This window comes from Lathyrus oleraceus, chromosome 4, assembly GCF_024323335.1.
Source record: "Lathyrus oleraceus cultivar Zhongwan6 chromosome 4, CAAS_Psat_ZW6_1.0, whole genome shotgun sequence".
Lineage (NCBI taxonomy): Eukaryota > Viridiplantae > Streptophyta > Magnoliopsida > Fabales > Fabaceae > Lathyrus > Lathyrus oleraceus.
The window spans coordinates 69,265,703-69,290,807 of NC_066582.1; the positions used below are offsets into that span (position 1 = coordinate 69,265,703).

The 25,105-nt window shown below is 35.6% G+C and overlaps 1 protein-coding gene and 1 non-coding gene across 2 annotated transcripts; one reads left to right on the forward strand and one right to left on the reverse strand.

Moving 5' to 3' along the window:
* The first annotated feature begins 5,923 nt into the window (after positions 1-5,923).
* On the forward strand, positions 5,924-6,606 carry LOC127135174 (AT-hook motif nuclear-localized protein 29). The gene has a single exon (XM_051061955.1). It carries the CDS (start codon positions 5,924-5,926, stop codon positions 6,530-6,532), a length of 609 nt encoding a protein of 202 aa, XP_050917912.1. The 3' UTR covers positions 6,533-6,606.
* A 6,979-nt stretch (positions 6,607-13,585) lies between these two features.
* Positions 13,586-13,692, reverse strand: LOC127077412 (small nucleolar RNA R71). Its single transcript, XR_007787225.1, has one exon. It is a non-coding gene; the product is annotated as a small nucleolar RNA R71 (small nucleolar RNA).
* Between the last annotated feature and the right edge of the window lie 11,413 nt (positions 13,693-25,105).

Sequence of the window (25,105 nt, forward strand, 5' to 3'; positions counted from 1 at the left end):
TACCTACACTTGACAATATTGTTGACCCACTAATAAAGCCTCTTGCGCAGCAGAAGCATGATGGCCATACTAGATCTATGGGCATTAGGGGTATGCCTGATTGGCTCTAGTGCTAGTGGGAGATTGTTGGTGTAAGCCCTAGAGGCCAATACTTTTGGTACTTGTATCGAATTATTTATTAATAATAAAAGGCTTTTTTCTTTATTATGTTTGTTTAATAAAGTCCCTAGAATAGCTAGTCCGTTTAATGTATCAAGTGTGACTTAACCATGAGATCCCATTAAACATAAGACAATATTCTTAAAGTATCTGTAGTCGAGCTTTATTGTGAAGTGGGATAATATTAAAGCATTAAAACTATTATGTATATAGACTGATGATCACATCTCATGGATCATGGATAATGAGTTATCAAGTCTTAGATATAGGTATGAATATTAAGAGTAATATTTATACTGGATTGACCCGTTATGAGAATACTATATAAAATATTATGCAAAGTGTCATAAGTTATTCTCATGGTGATAATGGTGTACACCACCCTTCGACCTGAAACCGCTATGGATCCTATATGTAGAATCGAGTGCCACATTGTTGATCAAACATTGCCCGTAACTAGATGACCATAAAGACAGTTGATGGATACTCCATGAAGCATGTTGAGGGACATGAGTGACCTAGATGGAATTTTCCCATCCCGCGTAACAGGATAGATATCTACGGGCCCAATATTGAACTGGACAAGGATGACACGGTCTATGCCCTGTGTTCAATATAGACATAAGGGCAAACGGGTAATTATACACATAAGTATTATTTCAAAAGGATTTGTCAGATCACATGACATTTTCGTGTCTTGGGTAGCAGTGATGTGTTGCTAGATACCGCTCACTGTTTATTATGTTAAATATGTGATTTAATATAATTGCTAATGTCGCGAAAACCTACAGGGTCACACACAAAAGGACGGATTGATGAGAGATAGAGTAAATAAGGAACACCGTAAGGTACGGTGCACTTAAGTGAATTGTAGAACATCGTAAGGTACGTTGTACTTAAGTAGAATATAAAATATGGTAAGGTACCACACGCTTAAGTGATTTTGGCATATTATAAGATATGGCTCACATACACTTAAGTGGGCTTTTTAGCTTGCAGCCCACATAAGTGGCTCTATAAATAGAGCCCTTGTGCAGAAGCATTTGAGCAGATGTAATTCCGTTTCTCTCTCTCTCTCTCTCTCTCTCTCTCTCACACACACACACACACACACACACACACACATACACACACACACACACACACACACATACACTCACTTAAAGCCTTCATTCGTAGAAGCTAGCACTGAGATTGAAGGAATTCGTTCGTGTGGACTGAGTAGAGGCGTTTTCATCATTCAATGTTCGTGATCGCTCTGTAGATCTGCATCAAAGATTTCAATCTCCACAAGAGGTAACGATTCTATCACTGATCATGCTCATTCGTAAGGATCACTAAAGGAGAAATTTTTTAACTTCCGCTGCGTTTTGGATCGCAATTCTCCTTCATTAAGAACTTCTAAAATATTCACAATATTAATATGTTCTAAGTCTAAAAATTTAGAAAGAGTAGCTTCTCCTTGAATGTCAAGTTTCAGGGTCTGTAGTTGTGTGTCTGTATTGTAGCTCCTTATATATAGAGGGATAAAAGTCACATTGAAGACTTTCACCAAAAGGTTGGTAAACCTTTGTACTTGATTAAACACATCAAGCAAACACCTTTTTGCAGGAGGAATTATCCATTAAGGCTCAGACAACCAAAAGAGATATTTTTCCTCAAGTCTTCATGTGATCGAAAGGTCTTTGAGTCTGTCAGAGTTGCCTTGGTTGAAGAGCTTCTACTTTAGAGGTTGACTTACTTCAGACTTCACTCTTCAGAGGCTGGTCACATCATAGTCCTCTTCTTGTCTTCAGAAGCTTCAGATTCCGAATCACCAGAGGCTGACTTTCTCTAGAATTGACTTCTTTAGAGTCTGGATCACTACTAGAGGCAAAGTCTTCAGAAGTACTCTTCAAAGATAGAGTTTGATCTTCAAATTTAGATTCCTCAAGCACCTCTTCATCTATCTCAATCATTGAATCCTGAATACTTAAACAAATGTTAGTATACTCAATTTCTCTTTAAATATTTTGTTTTCATCAAAACCAAAAGGATGTGGTATTAACCAATTTTGTTTCAACATCATCCCAGAGCATACTAAGAACACTTATCCCCGAATCAAAATAAAATATCTGATACAAGTTATTGGGAAAAACAAACAAAACATAGAGGAAAAAGAAGAACACAATCACAAAACAAAAACATAATGTTGAAACTCCAAAACCGGAGAAAAACCACGGATTTTGTCAATAGAAAACTAGAGAATAACACTATGTGAAATTTTTTATAACACAAAATATACCCTCAACTAACTCAGGCCCCTAGTACACCCACACCCTCTAAAATAAATATTTAACTACATCTTATAATACTCTAATACAAAAGTATAAGAGAACAAGGAAAGAAAGTGAAATACAAGCTTAAAGTACTTTTAACTGGTACATCTTGGAATGAAGAACTTGAATCCTATATATAGTCTTGGACTCCCTCTTACTCACAAAACTAAGCAATGTGGGGATTCAAAAAACTTGTATCATATATATAGTCTTGGACTCTACTCTCTCTTCATTCACAAAACTAAGCGACATGAGACTTATTCAACATGTATATTTTCAACAAACCCAAACAATCACCACCTTAATTGAAAATAATACATAAGTTTTCATTGTCTTCACCGAATCATACTCCACAATAAAGAGTAATATGTATATTTTCAACCAACCTCAACAGTTTTAGATTTGGTATAAACAATATTGTCTTAGTACATAAGAGTCATTTGTTCTATTTATGTTTTGTTTAAGTTAATTTAGGTTATATTCTGTTTCAAAAATCTACATGTTAAAATAAGAAAATTAAAAAATTTAAAATTAAAAAAATTAAAACAAGGGTTTTATCCTCGATTGTGTCCTTAAATCGAGGTAAAAAAACTGCATCTATTCTCTCATTTCTGAAGTCCAACCGAGGGAAATAGTGGGACGCGCTTTTGTGTTTTGAAAATACAAAAATATTGTTTTGGGAGGTTAAACCTGTGACCATCTCTAAATATTTCCTCAGTTGATAAATAATTCGAGAGAAAAAGTAACATGTTTTTCATAACACACTTTTATACCTATTTACTTATTCATAGTAGTGATTGGATTTTTTTTATTTTTTTTTTATGATTTTTTTTTATTGTCTTTGTTTTTTATTTAGGGTGATTTGATTTGAATAATTATTGAATATATTTTGCTATGATTTTTGAAAAGAAAAAAAAATACTTGTCATTAAATCACTAAAATCATGACAATGTTTTATTATTAAAATCTAAAAAAGTCATATTTTTAAAATATGATTACTTTGTTATATGAAGAAAAAAAAGAGTAAGAGTACAAAAAAAGTAGTCTTATTTCATTTATAGTGAAATATTTTATCAGTTAATTAATCATATTATATTATATTTAGGATAAACTCGAAAATAGTTTGAAACTCGATTCGACAATTAAATCGTTGAATTAGGTTCATGAATCAAATGAGTTGAATATGTGAGATAAACTAAGTTTATTAATTAAATGAATTAAATTTGAACTATACATAGTTCGATTTGGTAGGCTCATAAATCAATTCGATTATATATGAGAAGGATTATATTGTCTTTAAGAGCATGTTTAAAAATTTACTATAAATATTGACTCTATATTGTCTCTTTCGTACTAGTTAAAACAGTAAAACCGACAATCACGTTTATAGTTATCTTTGTTGGAGGCATAATAACATTTGGTAAAATAATATGTGTAATAAAAGTTGTAAATGGTGTAATTATTTTGTGATGAAAATATTTCAATTTCTATTAATTTTTTATGTAATATTTCATTAAATTTGTAAGGTTCCTAAACGTTTAACTGAAGTTGTAAATTTTTTAGACTAATTTAAATTTCAATTGACTAGTTTTTTATTAGACTTTTAAATATATTTCTTGAAAGTTGTGTAGTTTTTGAATTAGTAGATTCTTGAGACAAAGTTAAATTCCATTCTAATAATTTTTATTTTATTTTTAAAAAAATATTAATTTAAAATATCAATATATATATATATATATATATATATATATATATATATATATATATATATATATATATATATTAAAAAATAGACTTAAAAAATGACTTTTAAATCCGTCAGGCAAGTGAGCAGAAACTAATAACATGAATCCAACAAGTTGAACCTAATTGTTGGTAAACTTTATAATGAATCGAGTTTGAGCTAAATAAAAATTCATATCAAACTCAAACCGAGATTTTAGCTGAATCAATTTTTAACGAGTCGAATTGAGGCGAATTCGACTCAACTCATTTTCAACCTTAATTATATTACATTGTATTATATTACCTTCTATTCTATTTATAAAAAAAAATATTTTTTAGATTCATTGAGTAATCAATGTATCTGATCTGTATAATGTATTAAATACATTAATTATTTAATGAATCTAAAAAATTAATTTTCTATTATAAATAAAAATACAGAAAATATTATATTATATATACAATATATGTAGAATCAAATAATGACAAACAAAACTGTCTGCTTATCACTAACTTAAGTTCATTATCATCATCCCAAACTCATCAATAATAATAATAATAATAATAATAATTATTATTATTATTATTATTATTATTATTATTATTATTATTATTATTATTATTATTATTATTATTATTATTATTATTATTATTATTATTATTATTACAGCTAATGAAAATAAGGTAACGAGTAAATGAGTTCAATTGTTTAATTAGAGTTTTTTATATATTAAAAAAATGTGAATTTTATACTCCATTAAATAGTTTTTAGTTTAATTTTAGTCTTTATTAATATAAAATATAGTTTTTTTTATTTGTTTGCAATATTAAAAATCACTTATTAAGAAAACTATTAAAAATTATTTTTTTTAAAAGCTATTCAAAACAACTTCTTATTTGTGTTTAAAAGTAAAATTTTAACAAAAAAAATGTTGTAACAATTGGGCTTAGCTCTCAGAAAAAATATTAAACATAATTCTATTTATTTTGGTAATATCTTATGTTTGACAAATACATTATAAATAATGAAATTTTAAATCAAATAATTCAATCAAAGTCAAATATTTTCAAGTCTGTAAAAAAAATATGTCAAATCCTTCAAAATAATATTGTAGTTATTGAAATCCACAAATATTCTACTATTAGAACCGCACACAAGTTTGAACAATGGTTTTTCTCTGCATAAATCAGGTATTGTAACCTCTTTCTCAAAAGTTATAATTCTAGTCAAATCAAAATAAATTTGTGTTATCCCATTCAAATACTAATTGTTGATAATTAAATAAGTGAGATAGTAAATATTTAATGAAAAAACAAACAGACATGGTGTTAACAATTTTGTATATTAAAAAAAACACATTCATATCTCTTGTTGAGTAAATTAATAATTTAGTAAATCAAATTAATTTAAATATTTAATTAATAAATACAATGATTTAGTTTATTTCTTTGAAGAGGTGAATTGCATAGGTAGATAATAATGTATTCGGTGGGTGGATGATGTAAATATATAAATGAAAATAAAGAAATATATTTTGTTTTTTTCATCATAATTTATTGGAATATTCATTTTCATCCCATAATTTCCTCCACGAAACATTGACTAGTTTTTAACTTTTGAAAGACTAAAATAAAAATATCAATAAAATATTAACCTCAAGTTCTTCACCGCCGCTATTAAAAGGTGTGAAGGTTGGGCAAAATAAGACACCCAAGTGAAGATGAGTGAAAAAGAAGAGAGAATGTTTGGTCATGATGCTGAGAAAATCCAAGAGCTTCAGTTATTCACGACACCACCGTTACGACTCCAAACATTGAATACTAATACCACCACAAACAACAACGACCATGAACCACCCTCCACTGTTGTGCGCCGTCCCCGAGGGCGTCCACTTGGCTCCAAGAATAAGCCTAAGGCACCTATCATAGTAACATCTGAAAGCCCTAATGCACTATGTTCTCATGTGCTTGAGATCGCTAATGGAGTTGATGTGTCAAAAAGTATATTTGATTACGCTCGTCGTCAACGAAGGGGGGTCTCCATCCTCAATGGAAATGGAGTGGTGACGCGTGCCAGGCTTCGTCAACCCACGGGAAAAGTCATAACCCTTCAAGGGAAGTTTGATATTCTTTCGATATATGGGACAATTTTCCCGCCACCAACACCTACGTTTGTTGGAGGATTAAGAGTTCACTTATCAGGAACGAAAGGACATGTCATTGAGGGTAGTGTGATTCCTCCATTGGTGGCTTCAGGTCCGGTGACTTTAACAACTGCTTCCTTTGCAAACATTGCTCTTGAAAAGATTTCTTCTGTGTCGAATGACTAGAAAGAGCATCAATTTCGTACCTTTATTTAAATTAATAATTTTGTGGTTGGAATAAAAAAATTGTTTTATGCTTACTCATTTCCATTCTATGGAGCTCTCTATATAATATAATAAATATGAACAATTGCTTATCTATCTTAAGTTTGATTATAATATCTTTTCTGCTACACAAATTATCTAGATATTCAATTGAGTGAAAATAAATGATATGGTGTGGATTAAATCGATAAATAAATTGATTTGGTCCATATTAAGATAAGAAAATTGGTGTGTTGTGCCAATTTATGTGTGGTGGACCTAAATTAAGAATTTGCAATAATCAAATAGAAAGAAAAGATAAGGGTAGCGTGGGAATAATGCAAGATTTCTTAGGGATCCAATGAACATAAACACAAGATGATATATCATAAAAGTAAGGTCAGTGATGAAAATCAATGGAGTACTAAAGCATCAACAATAAAAACTAGCAACGAAGTTCAAGAACTTATATATCTGGTGGTATACCTTAATTATAATCAGATTATTAAACGATTGATTTAAATATATTTCTTTTTATTAATTATTTTAGACATTTTGACTAGAAAAATACTCGTGTAATCACGTAGAATAAAATAAATTTTTTATATATTTTGTTGCGTTAAATTTTAGCAAAATATTGAATAGATAAATTTTTTTTAAAGTTGTTGATTTATAACTATCAACAATTTGTTTATATTAATATATAAATATAAATAAATATTGTTGTAAAAGATTGAACTCTAGATCAACAGATTACACTCATTTAACTCATTTAACACATATAATTGAACTTCCCCACTCATCCTAATAGATAATTTATTTGATTATTTATTAAATAAATATAATATGAAATTTAATTGATGCAATTAAAATTAATAACAAAAATAATAAAATATGTTTTTTTCATCAAACAACTAAGTTTTTTTAATGTGATTAAAGGTGATGATTATAGTCATGGTGGTTTAGTTTCCAATATGTCTATTAAATTGTCAATATTAGTTTTTATAAAAAAAATTATAAAAAAAAATTGATTTTGTAATTCAAATATTTAACCTTTTTTATGGTTATATTTATCAAAGAGAAATATGTGTTCCATACTTTTTAAATATATCAATCGATGATAAAATTTTCTCGTGTTTTCTTTTATATTAATCAATTACTAATGTTTTTCATGTGTTTTATTATTATGTACCAATGATAAATAGTATAGTTATATTTGTGAGGGTTCTAACAAAGGCAATTTTTGGATTCCGTTTAGAGTGATATCGTCTAGGCGACATCCCCACATAACAGGGGTTGTCTTTGGGACAAATGACATGTATAGTACCATTCGTTAGGTTCGTGAGAGTGAGTCTCACCACAACTCCCTAAGAAATACGTAGTCAATAGTCTTCCATAATCATGGGGAAGTGGTTGTTATCCCTGAGGGTTTTCTAAACCCTAGGCCCAAAAGACCTTTATAAATATTTCTCCCCCAAGGGAGAAGACATATCATAATTCATACACTTACACCTAAGCACCAGATAAATATAATGAGGCTCACACCTCACGTGAGCAGGTCCTCTAAACCACCATAAACACCACCCTACATGGCTTCTCGCCGTCGTGGACAAGCCCTAACCACCATACAACGTGATATACCTACTAAGGCATCTGAGTACCCCTTCCCTTACAGGGGTGACATGCACACCTATACTTTTTTATCAGCAAAATGGCGTACATCATGGGACCCGGTAAAATTAAGTTGGGCTACACCTTGTTCATCACAAGCACCGTTATCACTCTTACCATCCACTCATACACCTAGCCACCATCATCCATGGTTATAACGAGAGCTTCATCCCCTAAAGCCTACGGTACTAGCGGTTGCGGTGATGTCGATGCCCTGTCGGAGATGCATGCCACCATGGACATACTATGTTGTTATAACCAAACACTAGAGGACAATATCCATAACATTAGATAACGCCAACATGAGTCCAAACCCCCTTGAGGAGATGGAAGAGTTGGATCCCTAACCACTATCATGCGATATATGAGAAGCGCCTATCCCCGAAGGATTCAAGCCTTCCTCTTTGGCCAAGTTTAATAGGCGCAGTGATCCTTATAAACACGTTTCCTCTACCAACACACAGATGGCCATCATAGGAGTGCCTGACTCACTGAAGTGCAAGTTTTTACGTGGCACTTTCAGGGACGCCGCCCTGCAATGGTATATGGGTCTACCTTGTGCCTCAATCTCCAACTATCAAGAGCTGTTAAATAAACTTGTACACCAATTCGCCAACAAACGTCATAGGAGGATATCCACCACTAGCTTGTTTAACATACGACAGGGTCCATCAGAGTCATTGAGTGACTACCTCGTATGGTTTAATGAAGCCACTGTTAGGGTCTTCCCATCAAACCAAGAAATGTTTGTGGGGAGTTCCAAAATGAACCCAAGGTGGGATATTTCAATGAGTCTCTCACCCAAAAGCCAACGCTTTTATTGGCGGAAGTGGTCACCGAAGCATAATATATAAAGAGTGAGGAGAGTAACACCAAAAAGAAGGTGTGAGATGCCAATGAGCGTGTTCCCAACACTGAAGGTTCATACCACCATAGGAAGAGTAATTACACTTACCCCATTAAAGACAAAATTAAGTTCAAAAGAATAGGAAAGACGGATGAGAGCTTCACACCTCTGAACTCTTGTCATGAACAAATCTGGTGTGGGGTTCTTCGCCTGCACAACATTCCCATGCCTCCAACTCTAAAGGCTTCTCTAATGGGTCCTAAACCAGGAAGATGGTGCAGGTTCCATAGAGTCAAGGGATTTCATACCGAGGATTGTTACCAACTTAAGAAAGAAATTGGGAGGATGATCCAAGAGGGAAACCGCAAGAAATATGTGAAGGGTAACTCTTCCCATGGGTTAAATAAGCCTAACTCGCGAGGGCGGTATGACGTGGTAAGCTCCAGACCCAACAAAACAAAGAAGACGTTCCAAGGAAAGGGCAGTAAAGCTCTGCGCCACTATAAGACCCCAATTTTGACCCTAAGATCCCTCATGATATCTCATCATATGCATTGGCATTGGGATCACATCTTGACATCCTCCTCACCCTTCATTCATTGGGTTTGCATTGAGAGAGATCACCAAGCACATTTGATTGTGTCATACTTCATTTTTCTTTATTCACTAACCAAAATACCAAAAAATATGTCATTGTATAGTTTAACTCTTTTGTAGGTAGTGCACATGCTCACCTATGCTCTATCAAGTCTATATCTAGGGTTTAAGACCCTCATTGCAAGGAGCTCAATCAATATTTAGTTTACTATGGCTCTAATTATCATATATGGATCCCCATGATCTTCACATGTTATTTTGATCAAGAAATCATCAAGAGTTTGGAGTTGGTTTGCCTTGGACACCCTAATTCATCAGGGTATCTTGTGTAACTTCTTCAACAAGCTTCTTTAACCATTGATAAAATATTTCAGGGGGTACTTCATATTTCATCATATTATGCATATATTATCCTCCATGAGGCCCAAAAGTCAAGAGAATAGCAAACTAGCAAGTTGGTCCATGATGGTTGACTAGAGGAATTCAACTGACCAAAACTGGGGTTCCCTAGACCCTATATCCTACAATTTTTATCATATGAAAATGATTCCAAGATCAAAGTTATTTTGAATTACATTCCAAACAACTTTCATGTTGAGTTATGGAGCTAGTTTTTCTTTTAAAGTCATTTTTTATGGTGAAAGATTATATGTCATTTTGTCTAAACCCTAATTTGAAAGCCAACTTCAAGGCCATAACTTGCTCAATTTTCATGAGATTAAATCCATTCAAATTGCATGATCAAATTCAAGATGTCTAATTCAAATTTTATGTTTTGAGGGGGAGAAAATTCAACTTTTAAATGCATGTGATATGAGGAGACATTATAGGTCATTTTGGACCAATGCCATTGAACAAGTGATTTTCCTCAACTTCTAAAATGCATAACGCCTTCATGTTAAATCAAAATGAGGTCAAATTTGTGACCCATTTGAAGGACTTTTAGATAGATACAACTTTGATGAAGGAATGTTTCTCATTTGAAGCTCATATAAAAAGTTAGCCGAGGTGGAAGAAGTGAACATATGACTTGACAATTAGATTTTTTTTATACGTTTAATTTCTCAAACTTCTACCTCAAAATTCATCATGATCCAAGCTTCAAATGAAAAAGTGTTCAACATGAAAGTTGTTCCTCTTGATCTAACCTTTCCAAAAATTCCAATTTCATCCCATTTGGACAAAATATGAGTGACTTGCACATGGCTTAAAGTTGGATCACCATTTGGCATAATTGAACTTGCATCTTCCATACACAAATACATGGCTTGCTAACATGACTTCAGCAACGTTTGTACACGATTTTGGCCCTGATTGAATGATTACATGGGCCTATCACACGCCCATGCATCCATACAAAGGCAAATTCTATTTTTCAAGTTTTGAAACAAGTGTGCAAATATCAAATGCTTTGGCTATAAGTAGAACCCTCCATGGTCAGAATTAGGGACACTTGCGCGCCAACTTTGAATCCCCATCCCTAAACCCTATCATTAAAAGGATAACCTTGAGGATTTCCATTGGAAATCGAGTTTGAATCTCCATTGTTTTTAGATTCAAATCTCCAAGAGTCCTGCTTCCTTTTTTATTCAATTATACTCTATCAAGCATCTAGAGCAAGGCTAAGTGAAGTTGGAAGCAAGATCGTGGCTATCTGAACCTGCAGTGGAAGTGATAACGCGAAAATACATCGGATATTTGCCTTGATTTACATTAAAAAATCATACCATTTTCATTTATATTCCGATTATTCTGCAAGTGTTCGAGTTATTTTTGCAGGTATTTCAATTCACATGCTTAAATGAGCAAAGTATAGAAAAGGAAGGAAAAGAAGAAGGAACAGCAGAAAAACCAGAAAAATGAATTATGTGCCGGTGACGACCGTCACAAGCCTCGTCACGACCGTCACGCCCTGGTTGTGACGAACGTCACAGGCCCACCACGACCGTCACAAGGCCAAAAGCAGCGTAATGAATTATTCAACATAAGTGATCCACACGCCCCATTTTTCGCTCCTCAACCCATTTTCCCGTGAATCTCTCACTCAACCAAGTCACCCTTATTTCTCTTAACTATGAAGACCAAATGGATACTATAAAAGGATGGAAGTTGGAAACCTACGGAAACGCTTGATTTTCCTCCCTGAAGTCAACTTTCAAGATCTTTTTTTGCATTTATTTTCCACAGCAATTTTGTTTTCTATTATTTTCCTTCAGCAACATTGTTTTCTTTTACCGCAATTTATTTACTATTCCGTTCAGAGCTTTGATTTTTCCATTCCCTTTCCGTTTTTCACTTAGCCAAAAGTAGTAGTTTCCTACACTAGGGAACTACTGCAATTTATTTAATTTAGTTTAAGCAATTGTTTCGAAGAAGCAGAATCCTACCGACCTGTGGAGGACTGCTTAAGTACTTCAAGATTTGGCATATTCGATTAATCAAAGTTCCAGGTTTTATTCAATTATTATTATTATTGCTTTATTATTTAATCATGTTTGCCTTATTGTTGGTCTGTTTATGTTCGTCTGTGTTTGCATTAATTAACATGTCCGGCTAAACTACCGGTATCAGTATGTAAACAATTTAATTAGACGGGATTCAATAATAATCGATGTAAACTTCTTTTCTCAAATAATATTTTTGGTTGTGGATTTAAATTTAAATTTAATTAACTTTGTCACGAGAGTGAGAAGCTATTTAATATGATTTTGCCACGAGAGTGGGAAATTAACTAAGGTGAGAACCGACAATCGCGAGAGCGTGAGGGTCGAACTCGATAGTAAAAACTAGGCATTGATTTTAAAAACAGCGAGAGCACTTTAAAAGCAACTAGAACTTATTTATTTTCAAAAATTATTTTTAACTTCAAATGGGACAGCGAGAGCGTACATTCTGACTTAAAAGTATAGTCCGAGTCAACAATCACGAGAGTGTGAGATAAAGCCTTTTAAATAAGTATTTTCTACTAAAAGATATTTGGTAATTAAAATAAACACTGGTGACTTATCGAATCCCTGACGATTAATGTTGCATACTAATATTCCTTTATTAATATTATCTTAAAACTTAATTTTCTTTAGATTTAATTTTTGTTCAACCAAACCTCTAAAAATCATCTCCTTAGCTAAACATAGTAACATCGATAGCATTAGTTTGACCATCGGTCCCTGTGGGTTCGATATCTTTTAAAACTAAAATGACTGGACCGTGCACTTGCAGTCAAGTACCCGATATACTATATTTTATATACAGTCACGAGACATATCAAGTTTTTGGCGCTGTTGCCGGGGACCTGATTTAGTCAAATAGTGCGATTCTTTCGTTACGCAGTATAGACTAAGGTAAAAACTAATTTCCTTTCCCTTATTTCCCGATTGTATGCCAAGTACTCGCTCACAAGGCGAAACTTAGCACCACCGATCATAGAATTAGAGCGTTTCTTATATTTAAGACGCCGAATACTATAGTACCAACGGAGGTACGATATTCCCGATATCTTCTTTCCTACTACTGAACCAGTTGAAAAACCAACCATGGCTGCAGTAGGACCACAAAACCGTCCTCTTAAGTTCTACGCTACCCCGTCCTAACAAGAACCTCACAACAACATTGTTGCCCCTGCTATCGATCGAAACGATTTCGAGTTGAAACCCTCATTATTATCAGCCATCCAACAACATCAATTTGCTGGAAATCCTATGGACGACCCTAATGAACATTTGACCAAGTTTGTGCAGTACGCAGACACTGTGAAGGCGAATGGTGTATCTCAAGATGCGATAAGACTGCGCCTTTTTCCTTTCTCTCTAAGAGACAGAGCTTGGGCTTGGTTGCAATCCTTGCCATCCAACTCAGTTATTACATGGGAAGAACTGAAGAACGTTTTCTTAGCCCGATATTTTCCGCCAAGCAAAATTGCTATGCTGAGAGCTCAAATCAACGAATTTCGACAAAAAGATGTAGAATCTCTCTACGACGCGTAGGAGAGATACAAAGACATGATGAGGATATGTCCTCATCACGATCTCGAAGAATGGGTGATCATTCACACATTTTACAATGGGCTTCTCTATAACACAAGACTGATAGTAGACGTTATCGCGGGCGGTGCACTTATGGACAAGCCATACAACGAAGCCTATCAACTCATTGAAAACATGGCCCAAAACCATTGTCAATGGAGAGGTGAAAGAACTCCAGTAGAAAAATCCTAACCAAAAGGTGGAATGTACAAAATCAGTAGCCTTGACCATGTCCATGCAAAGGTAGATGCGCTTGTTCAAAAGTTAGATAACTTGACCATACCACCCGCAACCACCGTGGTTGTCGTAACTCCAAACTGCGAGTTATGTGGAATTCTTGGACACACTGCACCAGAATGTTAAATATTAGAAGGAGTCCCCACTGATCAAGTAAATTATGCACAAGGAAATCCTTATTCGAATACCTACAACCCAGGTTGGAAAAACCATCCCAACTTTTCGTACAAGAACAACAATGCCTTGTATGCACCTGGCCAAGCACCCGCTAAACCCACTGTGCCATGGTATGTTGACTTTGTTAACTACCTAGTCGTCGGAGTGTTTCCACCAGAATTAACTTACCAACAGAAAAAGAAGTTTCCCATGATTTGAAACATTACTACTGGGATGAGCCCTTTCTTTTTAATAGAGGCGCCGATGGTATTTTCCATTGTTATATGTCTCCGAAGAGGAGGTAAGCAATAGCATATCTCATTACCATGATGCATCCTATGGAGGGCATGCTAGCACGTCAAGAACTTGCGCAAAGATATTACTATCCAGCCTCTTTTGGCCTAACTTATGGAAATATGTCCACACCATGGTTATAAACTGCGATTGGTGCCAACGCACTAGAAATATCTCTAGACGCAACGAGATGCCACTGAAAGGCATCTTAGAAGTAGAAGTTTTTGACGTATAGGGTATTAACTTTATGGGTCCTTTTCCATTTTCCTTTGGTAACAAATACATACTCGTTACAGTTGATTATGTATCAAAACGGACCGAGGTTGTAGCCTCTCCTACAAATGATGCACGAGTCGTGGTTAAAATCTTTAAGAATACTATTTTTCCTATATTCGATGTTTCGAGACTCGTCATTAGTAATAATGGATCTCACTTTATTTCAAATATCTTTGAAAGATTGTTGCTCAAGTACGGAGTCCGACACAGAGTAACAACACCCTACCACCCTCAAACGAGTAGATAGGTTGAAATTTACAATAGAGAAATTAAGAAAATATTAAAGAGAATTGTTACAATCTCTATGAAGGATTGGTCTACCAAACTTTATGAGGCTCTGTGGGCCTACAGGACAACCTATAAAACACCAATAAGGACCATTCCATTTAAACTAGTTTACGGTAAATCCTGTCACATGCCTGTTGAATTGGAACATAAATCCTATCAGGCCATTAAGACCCTAAATATGAATTATACGGACGTAGGATAAAAACGAATTCTTGACATCCATAAATTAGAAGAACTTAGGTTAAATGCCTATGAAAATGCCCGTATTTACAAGGAAAGGACTAAGTAGTGGCATGATAAACGCATAACAAGAAGAGAGTTTAATGAAGGTGATGTAGTACTTCTCTTCAACTTTAGACTAAAACTATTTCTAGACAAACTTCGTTCTAGATGGTCTGGACCTTTTTATGTTACAAGAGTATTCCAAAGCGGAGTTGTTGAAATAAAAAGCAAATCGAAAGAGACATTGTTGTGAACGGGCAGAGACTTAAGCACTATCACTATGTAGAAAATAGAGATTACTACACCAATTACAAATTATAAGAGATGCCCACTCTTTTACAAGCATATTTTCATTGCAAAGTGTCGAGCTACCAATATTAAACGAAGCGTTGCGTGGGAGGCAACCCACATTTTTTTTATTTTTAGGTTTTAGTTTTTATTTTTTCCACCAAATATTATTTGTGGTGTATTCAATTATTTTAATCACTACTAGTGTCTACTATCAGGCTACTTCACATAGACTAACATTTCATACTAACTTTAGAGATGCAGCCAGTAGATAACATGTAGATTACTTTAAAAAATGAAGCCCATAGGCGACGTTTTGAGGTTCTTGCTCAGAGAGAGATGGAATTATCCATATATCCTAATGGACCTACGATGACCATTTTAGGAATTAGAGACAGTGTCATGTACATGCTTAACCAAATGGGTTGGGAAAATTTTGTGGTGAGGAGAAGATATAACACATATTGTAAGCTAACCCTCGAATTTCTAAATTCTTTCTTCTATGGCCCTAACAGGGGTTGGGGTTTAATAGAGGCCTAACTACCTTTAGATTGTTTGGGAGTAACTATCGTTTTACCCACCTTGAGATGGCTAACCTTATAGGATTCCCTAGTGGCCCTGATGTATTCACTAAAGCCCAAGAAAATGTGTTGATGGAGCTTGAACTAGATTTATTTTGGGGTAGTATTATTGGAAACCATCAACCTGAACCAAATTCCATGTACTCCGCCAACATCCATAACCCTACCATCCGTTATTTCCATAAAATCCTAGCCCATACCCTTTTTGGGAAAAGGAGAACATTACCTTTGTGTCCAGAGATGAACTATTTATTATATTTTGTGCTTTCTAGTATCGACCTATTAATGCTTCTACCTTCATGCTAGCTAACCTAGATCGAATTGCACGGGATACCAATGGATATATCCTGGTAGGAGGCCTAGTTACCATGATTGCTTCAGCAATTGGACTTAGATACCCACTTAACCGTTTAACCCTTTTAGGAGGCATCCGACCCATGAACCTTACTTTATGTTTAAACCGAGGCCTTATAAGGAACCTAGGACCGCACGAGTTGGATTTACTGATTGATAATGAGGTGGTACATCATTTTACATTACCTAATAATAAGCAGACCAGTGTGTACATTAGAAATAACTAGCTTTATGACTTGGAAGAGCAAAATGAGTCACCAACTCCACCTGATACACCTTAGGCATATGAAAACCTTCATGCTCCTCTCTCCGATGATGTTTCACTGGCCTCTGTTGTTCACGATCTGCCTCCCGCAAATTGCACTGGTGCAATTGACGCCCTAAGGACAAAAGTTGTTTCTCTTAGAGGAGAGTTCACCATTTTACGTGTGGATTTCCACGGCTTCATGGATGTAGCTAATGAACAATTCAATCATATTTTCAAAGAAATTCACTTCGTCAAAAGACATTTCCAGCCTATCCAATGTTGTAGTGGTTGACTCTATTTGATACTATCGCATTTCCTACCTCACGCTTAGACACTGAGGACACTGAACCGTTTAAAGTGGGGGGAGGAAGTATTTTTCCTTGATTTCTTATTATTTTTACAATTATTTTTATACATTTTTCCTTGTAATGCAAACTTTTCATTTTCTCCATTAATTTTTGAATTTTTGAATTTTTCTTTTCATAACTATTTTTTTTTTGCTTTTGATTTATAGCTCGACCAAATTTCTCTATTTATTTTACTTATAACATCATTTTTAAATGCCTTAAAATTACATTTTATATGTCCAAGGCCAGTGGCGTTTGCCAAAAGGCTCACGGCATTCACCATGAGCATTAATACTTGAAAAAGCACATTTAAAACTAATGGTGTTCGCCATTAGCCTAATGGCATTCACCATTTATAGTAACTGGCAGTAGCACGATTTAACTACCTTTGGCACGATTTTTCAAACCTTTCACCTTCAAAAATCCATTATTCCCTAATACTCTATTAACTTACTCTTTACACTATCCCATAACTTTCAAATCCCTCCATCTACTACATTATTCCTCTTAAAAAACCCTCATTCTCAACTAAATTTCTCTCTCACTCCTTTTTCATCCCTCTCATCTACGTATCCGATTTCCCCCATTTTCTCTCCACCATGCCTCCAAGAGCAATGATACCAAGAGCAATGGACTACATGAGAATCGTTTTTGGAGAAGGTACTAAGGGTGAGGCGCAAAGAATAAAATATGTCAAGCTATTCAACCGTGAAGTTACGCCGACAAGGTACGCCGATGAATCTGTTCTGCATAACTTAGGCTTGATAGGTAGTGTTAACTGGATGCTAGGGAACCTAGGAATGTCACATTTATGCACTTTTATGAGTTTTTGAGTTCATTTAGTTACCAAATTCCGGTAGGCTATCAACGCACCACATGCACTGTTAAGTTTAGGATGTTCAATAAAAATTATAAGTTTAGCCAGGATCGTCTTGCCGACTTGCTACAATTCTCGCATGGGGTTGGTTTGGCATGTGAAGGACCCTTAGAATGGGACTTGGAGTTAGTTGCTTTCCTCTTTTGGTGAATTCTCACTGGTGAGGCCACCAATGATTGGGAAGGCCTAAAATCCACCTTCACCCATAACCCGACCATTCGTTACATGCACTATATTTTAGCATACACCCTCTTTGCCCGGGTGAACAACGAAAAGGTAAATTCAAATGAGCTATGCTTTTTGCATTGTGCACTTACGCAGACACGAGTCAATCCGACTCCATTCATGCTCGTGCACTTACAATCTTTTAGCGTTAGGGGCTCTGGTCCCATTTGCATTGGAAGATTAATTACATCCATAGCCCATGCACTGAACCTGAATGATGAGTTAGCTACACTAGCACCAGTTGATACACCTTTCTTAGACTTGGATGCCTGTCGTAGCATGCACTTGATTAAGAACAAACAATATGGTAGGCAACATTTGATGGTTGGGAGTCGCGCTGTTAATAGTATTATTTTACCCAATTCTGCACACACTACGTGCAAAATAAGAACAACTAGTCCTATAAATTGAATGCCCCAAAGCTTGACAATAACATTAACATCCAAAGTAATGAGGGTAATTCAACTGATGATGATATTTATGATATGAATCATGTTACTTCTGAGCCTCCCACACACCCACACACCATGTAACAACCCAATTTTAGTATTTATTTATTATACTATTATTATTATATTGTATTTTAATTATATGGAGTGGTAATTAATTAATTGGTTGTTAGGTAGTCTAATAATTGACTATACTAATTGAATTGGTGTATTAATTTATTATTTAGTGGATATGAGATATAATTAAATAATTATATTAATTAACTTAGTGTGTATGTTGAGTTGGTTAATTTATTTGAATTTAAATGGAGATATTTAAATATTAGGTATTATTGGGCCTAGTGATTAAATTAGATGGATATCATGATTTAAGCCCAAAGAGAATACTAATATAAATAGTAAGAGGTGAGGAGAGTGAGAGTTAGAATTCAGTTGATCATTGAAGGCAATAGAGAAAGAGGAGAGGAAAAGTAAAGAGAAGCTAGAGTTTCCATCAAATTGAAGAGGTAAGGGGGGAATTCTTATTATTATGGGTTAGCATGATCGAGTCAATGGGTAGAAACATGTTTAGCTCGAAATCCTTAATTTGCATGGTTTTGTAATTATTAGGTTTGATAAATACTCTTGATTTATGATGATTGGATTGTGCTGAAACCGTAAATTTATGTTCTATGGCGTGAGTTATAATTTTCTGAACGTGTAGCTTTTTTACGGTATCAAAATCGGAGGTCCGAAGGTCCTCCAACGACGAGAAACGCAGAGAATTTTGCATTCTGTTTCGTTGTTAGCACAGGAATAACATTCTGTTTTGCGTTAACAGGTTAACCAAATGCGTTAACAGGTTAACACTGTTGAAAACCTGTTAAATTTGTATTCTGTCTTGCGTTAACAGGTTAACCAAATGCGTTAACAGGTTAACACTGTTGAAATACTGTTAGAATTGCATTCTGTCTTGCGTTAACAGGTTAACCCAGGGCGTTAACCGGTTAACACTGTTGAAAAAATGTTAAATTTGTATTATGTCTTGCGTTAACAGGTTAACCCAGGGCGTTAACCGGTTAACACTGTTGAAATATTGTTAAATTTGTATTATGTCTTGCGTTAACAGGTTAACCAAATGCGTTAACACGTTAACACTGTTTGAAAAGTGAAAAATTGATATTGAAATGTTGTATTCGTTTTAGGATGAAATCTATGTGTACATAATTGATAATTAACCTATAATTGTGAATGATATATTGTTATGAGGGTGTATATGTACCAGTGAGGATAATTCATAGAGTTGGATTATGGTGATATGTGGAAAGTTAAGATGTTAGAAATGATCTTAATTACATATGTGTTGGTATGTGTGCATTCATTCATAGCATGGTCGACTTCATTGTGGAAGTGGTGAAACTGTGGGTTCACATGGTAATAGACGTTGATCCTTAATTGGAAATAGGCGTAGTGGCTTGGATTATAGATATTGAATCGGAAAGCGGTGGAACGTTGGGTCCATATAGACGTTGATCCTTAATTGGAAATAGGCGTAGTGGCTTCGATCTTGTCCGGATCGGAGTGTGGCTTGGATTCTAGATATTGAATCGGAAAGCGGTGAAACTTTGGGTTCACATTGAGGTACCGCATGCATAGAGTCACATGTCTTGCATTGAGTCACAGTTGAATGTTGTATTGTTGTGATTGTGATGTGTGTACGGGTTATAGTAGTTGAATTTGGTGATGTTTGGATACCTAACTTGGTGAAATATATGATTATGTGATAATTGTGGTTATGTGTATATTTGAGAATATTGTATTGAATTTTAATATTAACTCCTTGAGTATTGAGGTATGTTTGAAATATGCGAAATAAATGTTGGTTAATATTATTGATATGATTATACAAAGTGTGATGAATTCTTTTAATTGTCGATTTAATCGTTGTGCCTTATTGTGCTATTTCATAATGACTTGAATTCTCACCCTTTCTGTTTGAATGTTACCTTTACATGGGTATCGTGCAGATACTACAGAGTAGTATTACTGGAGTAAGTGGACGGTAGCTCGCTCAAGATTAGCTGGAGAGTTCCCGTATTTTAGTTGAGATTTGGTAATGAGTCAATGCTCTGGTCGTGTAACATTGGGTAGATTGGTAGTATTGAACTCGTATCGTATTTGGATATGCATTACGTTATTACTTACTTTATTTTATCTTGATATGATTGTTGAGAGATGATCATGGTATGGGACATGAATCATTTTATAATATGCATGAATAATCATATTTTCCGCTGTGAACGCATATTTCTTGAATATTCATGATAAGTGAAATGTGTTATTTCGAATGACCAGGTGTGTTGTTGGTTTTGAAAGCATTTAGTTTTGAAAACGTCGATGTGACGCCCTTTTGTTGTATGCGTGCTTATTTACTCTGATTATATGTTAAGTATTTTGGGGTAGAAAAATGGGTGTTACATTAGTGGTATCAGAGCATGGTCGACGAGTTGGTCAATAGTCGTAGGGCTTTCCGTGGTATTTGATTTGTGTATCTGACACGATCGATACTGTTTGTTTGGTTGTTCAGACTGTTCAGGACAATGGTTGCAGGCAGGACTGACGATGCCATTGCTGAGGCGCTGAGGATGCTGGCTGAATCCATGGGTCAGATCCATCAAACGAATGCTGGTAACCAAAAGGGAGATGATGATGAGTTTCGTGCTTTGGGGAGATTCCAACGGAACAATCCTCATGTCTTTGAGGGTGAGCATGCACCTGAGAAAGCTCAAGCTTGGCTGAAGGCAATTGAGAAGATCTTCAGAGTCATGAACTGTACTAATGCCTAGAAAGTGCAGTTTGGTACCCATATGCTTGAGAAGGAAGCTGAAGATTGGTGGAATAATACTCTTCAGAGGTTCGAAGAAGACATCATTGAGGTTACTTGGACTCTTTTCCGTGATACCTTCTTGGAGAACTATTTTCCAGAAGATTGTCGTGGGAAGAAAGAGGTGGAGTTCCTTGAATTGAAGCAAGGAAATGGTACCGTTGCTGATTATGCTGCTAGATTTCAGGAGCTTATCAAGTATTGTCCTCATTACAATACTGTTAATGCTGAGAGATCTAAATGCTTGAAGTTTGTGAATGGCTTGAGACATGATATCAAGAAGGCCATTGGTTACCAACATATTACTCGTTTTACAGAGTTGGTTAACAAGAGTCGGATCTATGATGAGGATAGTAGGGAGAGTGCTTCTGTCTACAAGAGCTTGAAGGGGAAAATTCCAGATCGTGGGAAAACGTATGATGACAAGAGGAGACAATTTGGTTTTGGCAAGAAGCCAAGTGGGGGAGGATCTTCTACTCCACTTAAGTGTTTCAAATGTGGCGTTGAAGGTCATCGCGCTGGGGATTGTAGTAAGAATTCGATGACGTGTTTCAAGTGTGGCAAGAGTGGTCACAGAACAAACCAGTGTGGAGTTGGTTCGAGTGTGACTTGTTACAATTGTGGTGAGAAAGGTCATATTAGTACGCAATGTGATAAGCCGAAGAAGGAGCAAGGGAAGGGAAAGGTGTTTGCATTGTCTGGTGCGGAGACCACTACCGATGATAGACTAATCCAAGGTACATGCTTTATTAATGGTACACCTTTGATTGCCATTATTGATACCGGTGCAACATATTCTTTCATTTCTTTGGGTTGTGCTAAGAGGCTGAATCTTATATTATCTGATATGCGTAGAAGTATGGTTATTGATACACCTGCTATGGGTTCTATCTCTACTTCCTATGTGTGTTTGAATTGTTCGTTGAGTATATTTGGTAGGGATTTTGGAATTGATTTAGTTTGTCTTCCGTTAGAGCAACTAGACGTGATTTTGGGTATGAATTGGTTAGAAGTTAATCGGGTGTATATCAACTGTTTCGAGAAGACGGTTATTTTTCCTGAGGTTAGTGCTAGGGAAGATTGGTGTGTGTCTGCTAAGCAAGTTGATGAATCGGTGCAAGATGGTGCCGAGTTGTTTATGTTGTTGGCAACTTTGGATATTCGGGAGAAGAGGACGATTGAAGAATTGCCAATAGTTTGTGAGTTTGCGGAGGTATTTCCGGAAGATATAAGTGATTTACCGCCGGAACGTGAGATTGAGTTTTCGATTGATTTAGTTCCTGGAACTAGTCCTGTATCGATGGCTCCCTATAGAATGTCCGCTTCTGAGTTGAAAGAGTTGAAAAGTCAACTTGAAGACTTGCTTGAGAAGAAGTTTATTCGTCCTAGTGTGTCACCGTGGGGTGCACCTGTTCTGTTGGTCAAGAAGAAAGAAGGTTCTATGAGACTATTTGTTGATTATAGACAACTGAAAAGTGACGATTAAGAACAAGTATCCACTTCCGAGGATTGACGATCTGATGGATCAGCTGGTTGGAGCTTGTGTGTTTAGCAAGATTGATTTGAGGTCTGGGTATCATCAGATTCGGGTAAAGGCTGAGGATATTCAAAAGACTGCTTTTAGGACAAGGTATGGTCACTACGAGTACTCCGTGATGCCTTTTGGTGTGACTAATGCACCTGGTGTATTTATGGAGTATATGAATAAAATCTTTCATGATTATCTGGATAAGTTTGTGGTTGTGTTCATCGATGATATATTGATTTATTCCAAGGGTGAAGAAGATCATGCAGAGCATTTGAAGATTGTGTTATCGGTGTTGAAAGAGAGGAAGTTGTTTGCTAAACTCTCTAAATGTGAATTTTGGTTGAGTGAAGTAAGTTTTCTTGGACATGTGATTTCGAGTGGTGGGATTTTTGTGGATCCTACGAAGATTGAAGATGTATCTCAGTGGGAAGCTCCTAAGTCTGTTGCTGAGATTCGAAGTTTCCTTGGTTTGGCTGGTTATTATAAGAAGTTCATTGAAGGGTTTTCTAAGTTGTCGTTACCGTTGACGCAGTTGACTAGGAAAGGTCAAGCTTTCATTTGGACTTCGCAGTGTGAAGCGAATTTTCAAGAGCTTAAGAGAAGATTGACTACGACTCCTATTTTAATTTTACCGGATCCGTTAGAAACTTTCGTGGTGTACTGTGATGCTTCTTTGTTGGGTTTATGAGGTGTTCTGATGCAAAAAGGGCAAGTGGTAGCTTATGCTTCAAGGCAACTTAAAGTTCATGAGAGGAATTATCCGACACATGATTTAGAGTTGGCCGCCGTTGTGTTTGCGTTGAAGCTTTGGAGACATTATTTGTTGAGATCGAGATTTGATGTGTTTAGTGATCACAAGAGTTTGAAGTACTTGTTCGATCAGAAGGAATTGAATATGAGGCAAAGGAGATGGTTGGAATTCTTGAAAGATTATGATTTTGGTTTGAATTATCATCCTGGAAAGGCGAATGTTGTAGCCGATGCATTGAGTAGGAAGTCATTGCACATGTCTATGTTGATGATTCGAGAGTTTGAATTGTTGGAGCAATTTAGAGATTTGAGTTTGGTTTGTGAAGCGACGCCTTCGTGTGTTAAGCTTGGTATGTTGAAGCTTACGTGTGGCATTCTTAACGATATTAGAGAAGGTCAGAAGTCAGATTTGAAATTAGTCGACGTTATGACATTGATTAATCAAGGCAAAGGTGGTGACTTTTGGATTGATGAGAATGGTATCCTGAAGTGTTGTGATCGAGTTTGTGTTTCGGATGTTGCGGATTTGAGGAAGAGGATTCTTGAGGAAGGGCATAGAAGTGGTTTGAGTATTCATCCTAGCGCTACTAAAATGTATCAAGACTTGAAGAAGATGTTTTGGTGGCAAGGTATGAAGAAGGATGTAGCGGAATTTGTGTATTCATGTTTGACTTGTCAAAAGTCAAAGATTGAACATCAAAAGCCGTCTGGTTTGATGCAACCGTTATCTATTCCCGAGTGGAAGTGGGATAGTATCTCTATGGATTTTGTTTCGGGTTTGCCGAGAACATCGAGTAATTGTGAGGCGATTTGGGTCGTTGTGGACAGGTTGACGAAATGTGCTCATTTTATTCCGATGAGGATGGATTATTCGATGGAAACACTTGCTAAGTTGTACATCGAGAGGATTGTGTGTTTGCATGGTATTCCGTCGAGCATTGTTTCGGATAGAGATCCGAGATTCACTTCGAGATTTTGGGAAGGTTTGCAAAGTGCTTTGGGTACGAAGTTGCGTTTGAGTTCGGCGTATCATCCGCAAACTGATGGTCAAACAGAGAGAACCATTCAGTCACTCGAAGATCTTTTGAGGTCTTGTGTTTTGGAACAAGGAGGAAATTGGGATAGTTTCTTGCCTTTGATCGAGTTTACGTATAATAACAGTTTCCATTCGAGCATTGGAATGACACCTTTTAAGGCTCTTTATGGCAAGAGGTGTAGAACTCCTTTGTGTTGGTACGAATCAGGAGAGAGTGTTGTGGTTGGACCCGAGTTGATTCAAGAGACTACGGATAAGATTAAGATGATTCAAGAGAAGATGAAGGCTTCTCAGAGTCGTCAAAAGAGTTATCATGATAAGAGGAGGAAAGCTCTTGAGTTTGAGAAAGATGAGCATGTGTTCCTTCGAGTTACGCCAATAACGGGTATTGGTAGAGCTT

Bases quoted from the DNA above. Each gene is read 5' to 3' on its own strand.
- LOC127135174 (XM_051061955.1), top strand. From the start codon at position 5,924: ATGAGTGAAAAAGAAGAGAGAATGTTTGGTCATGATGCTGAGAAAATC.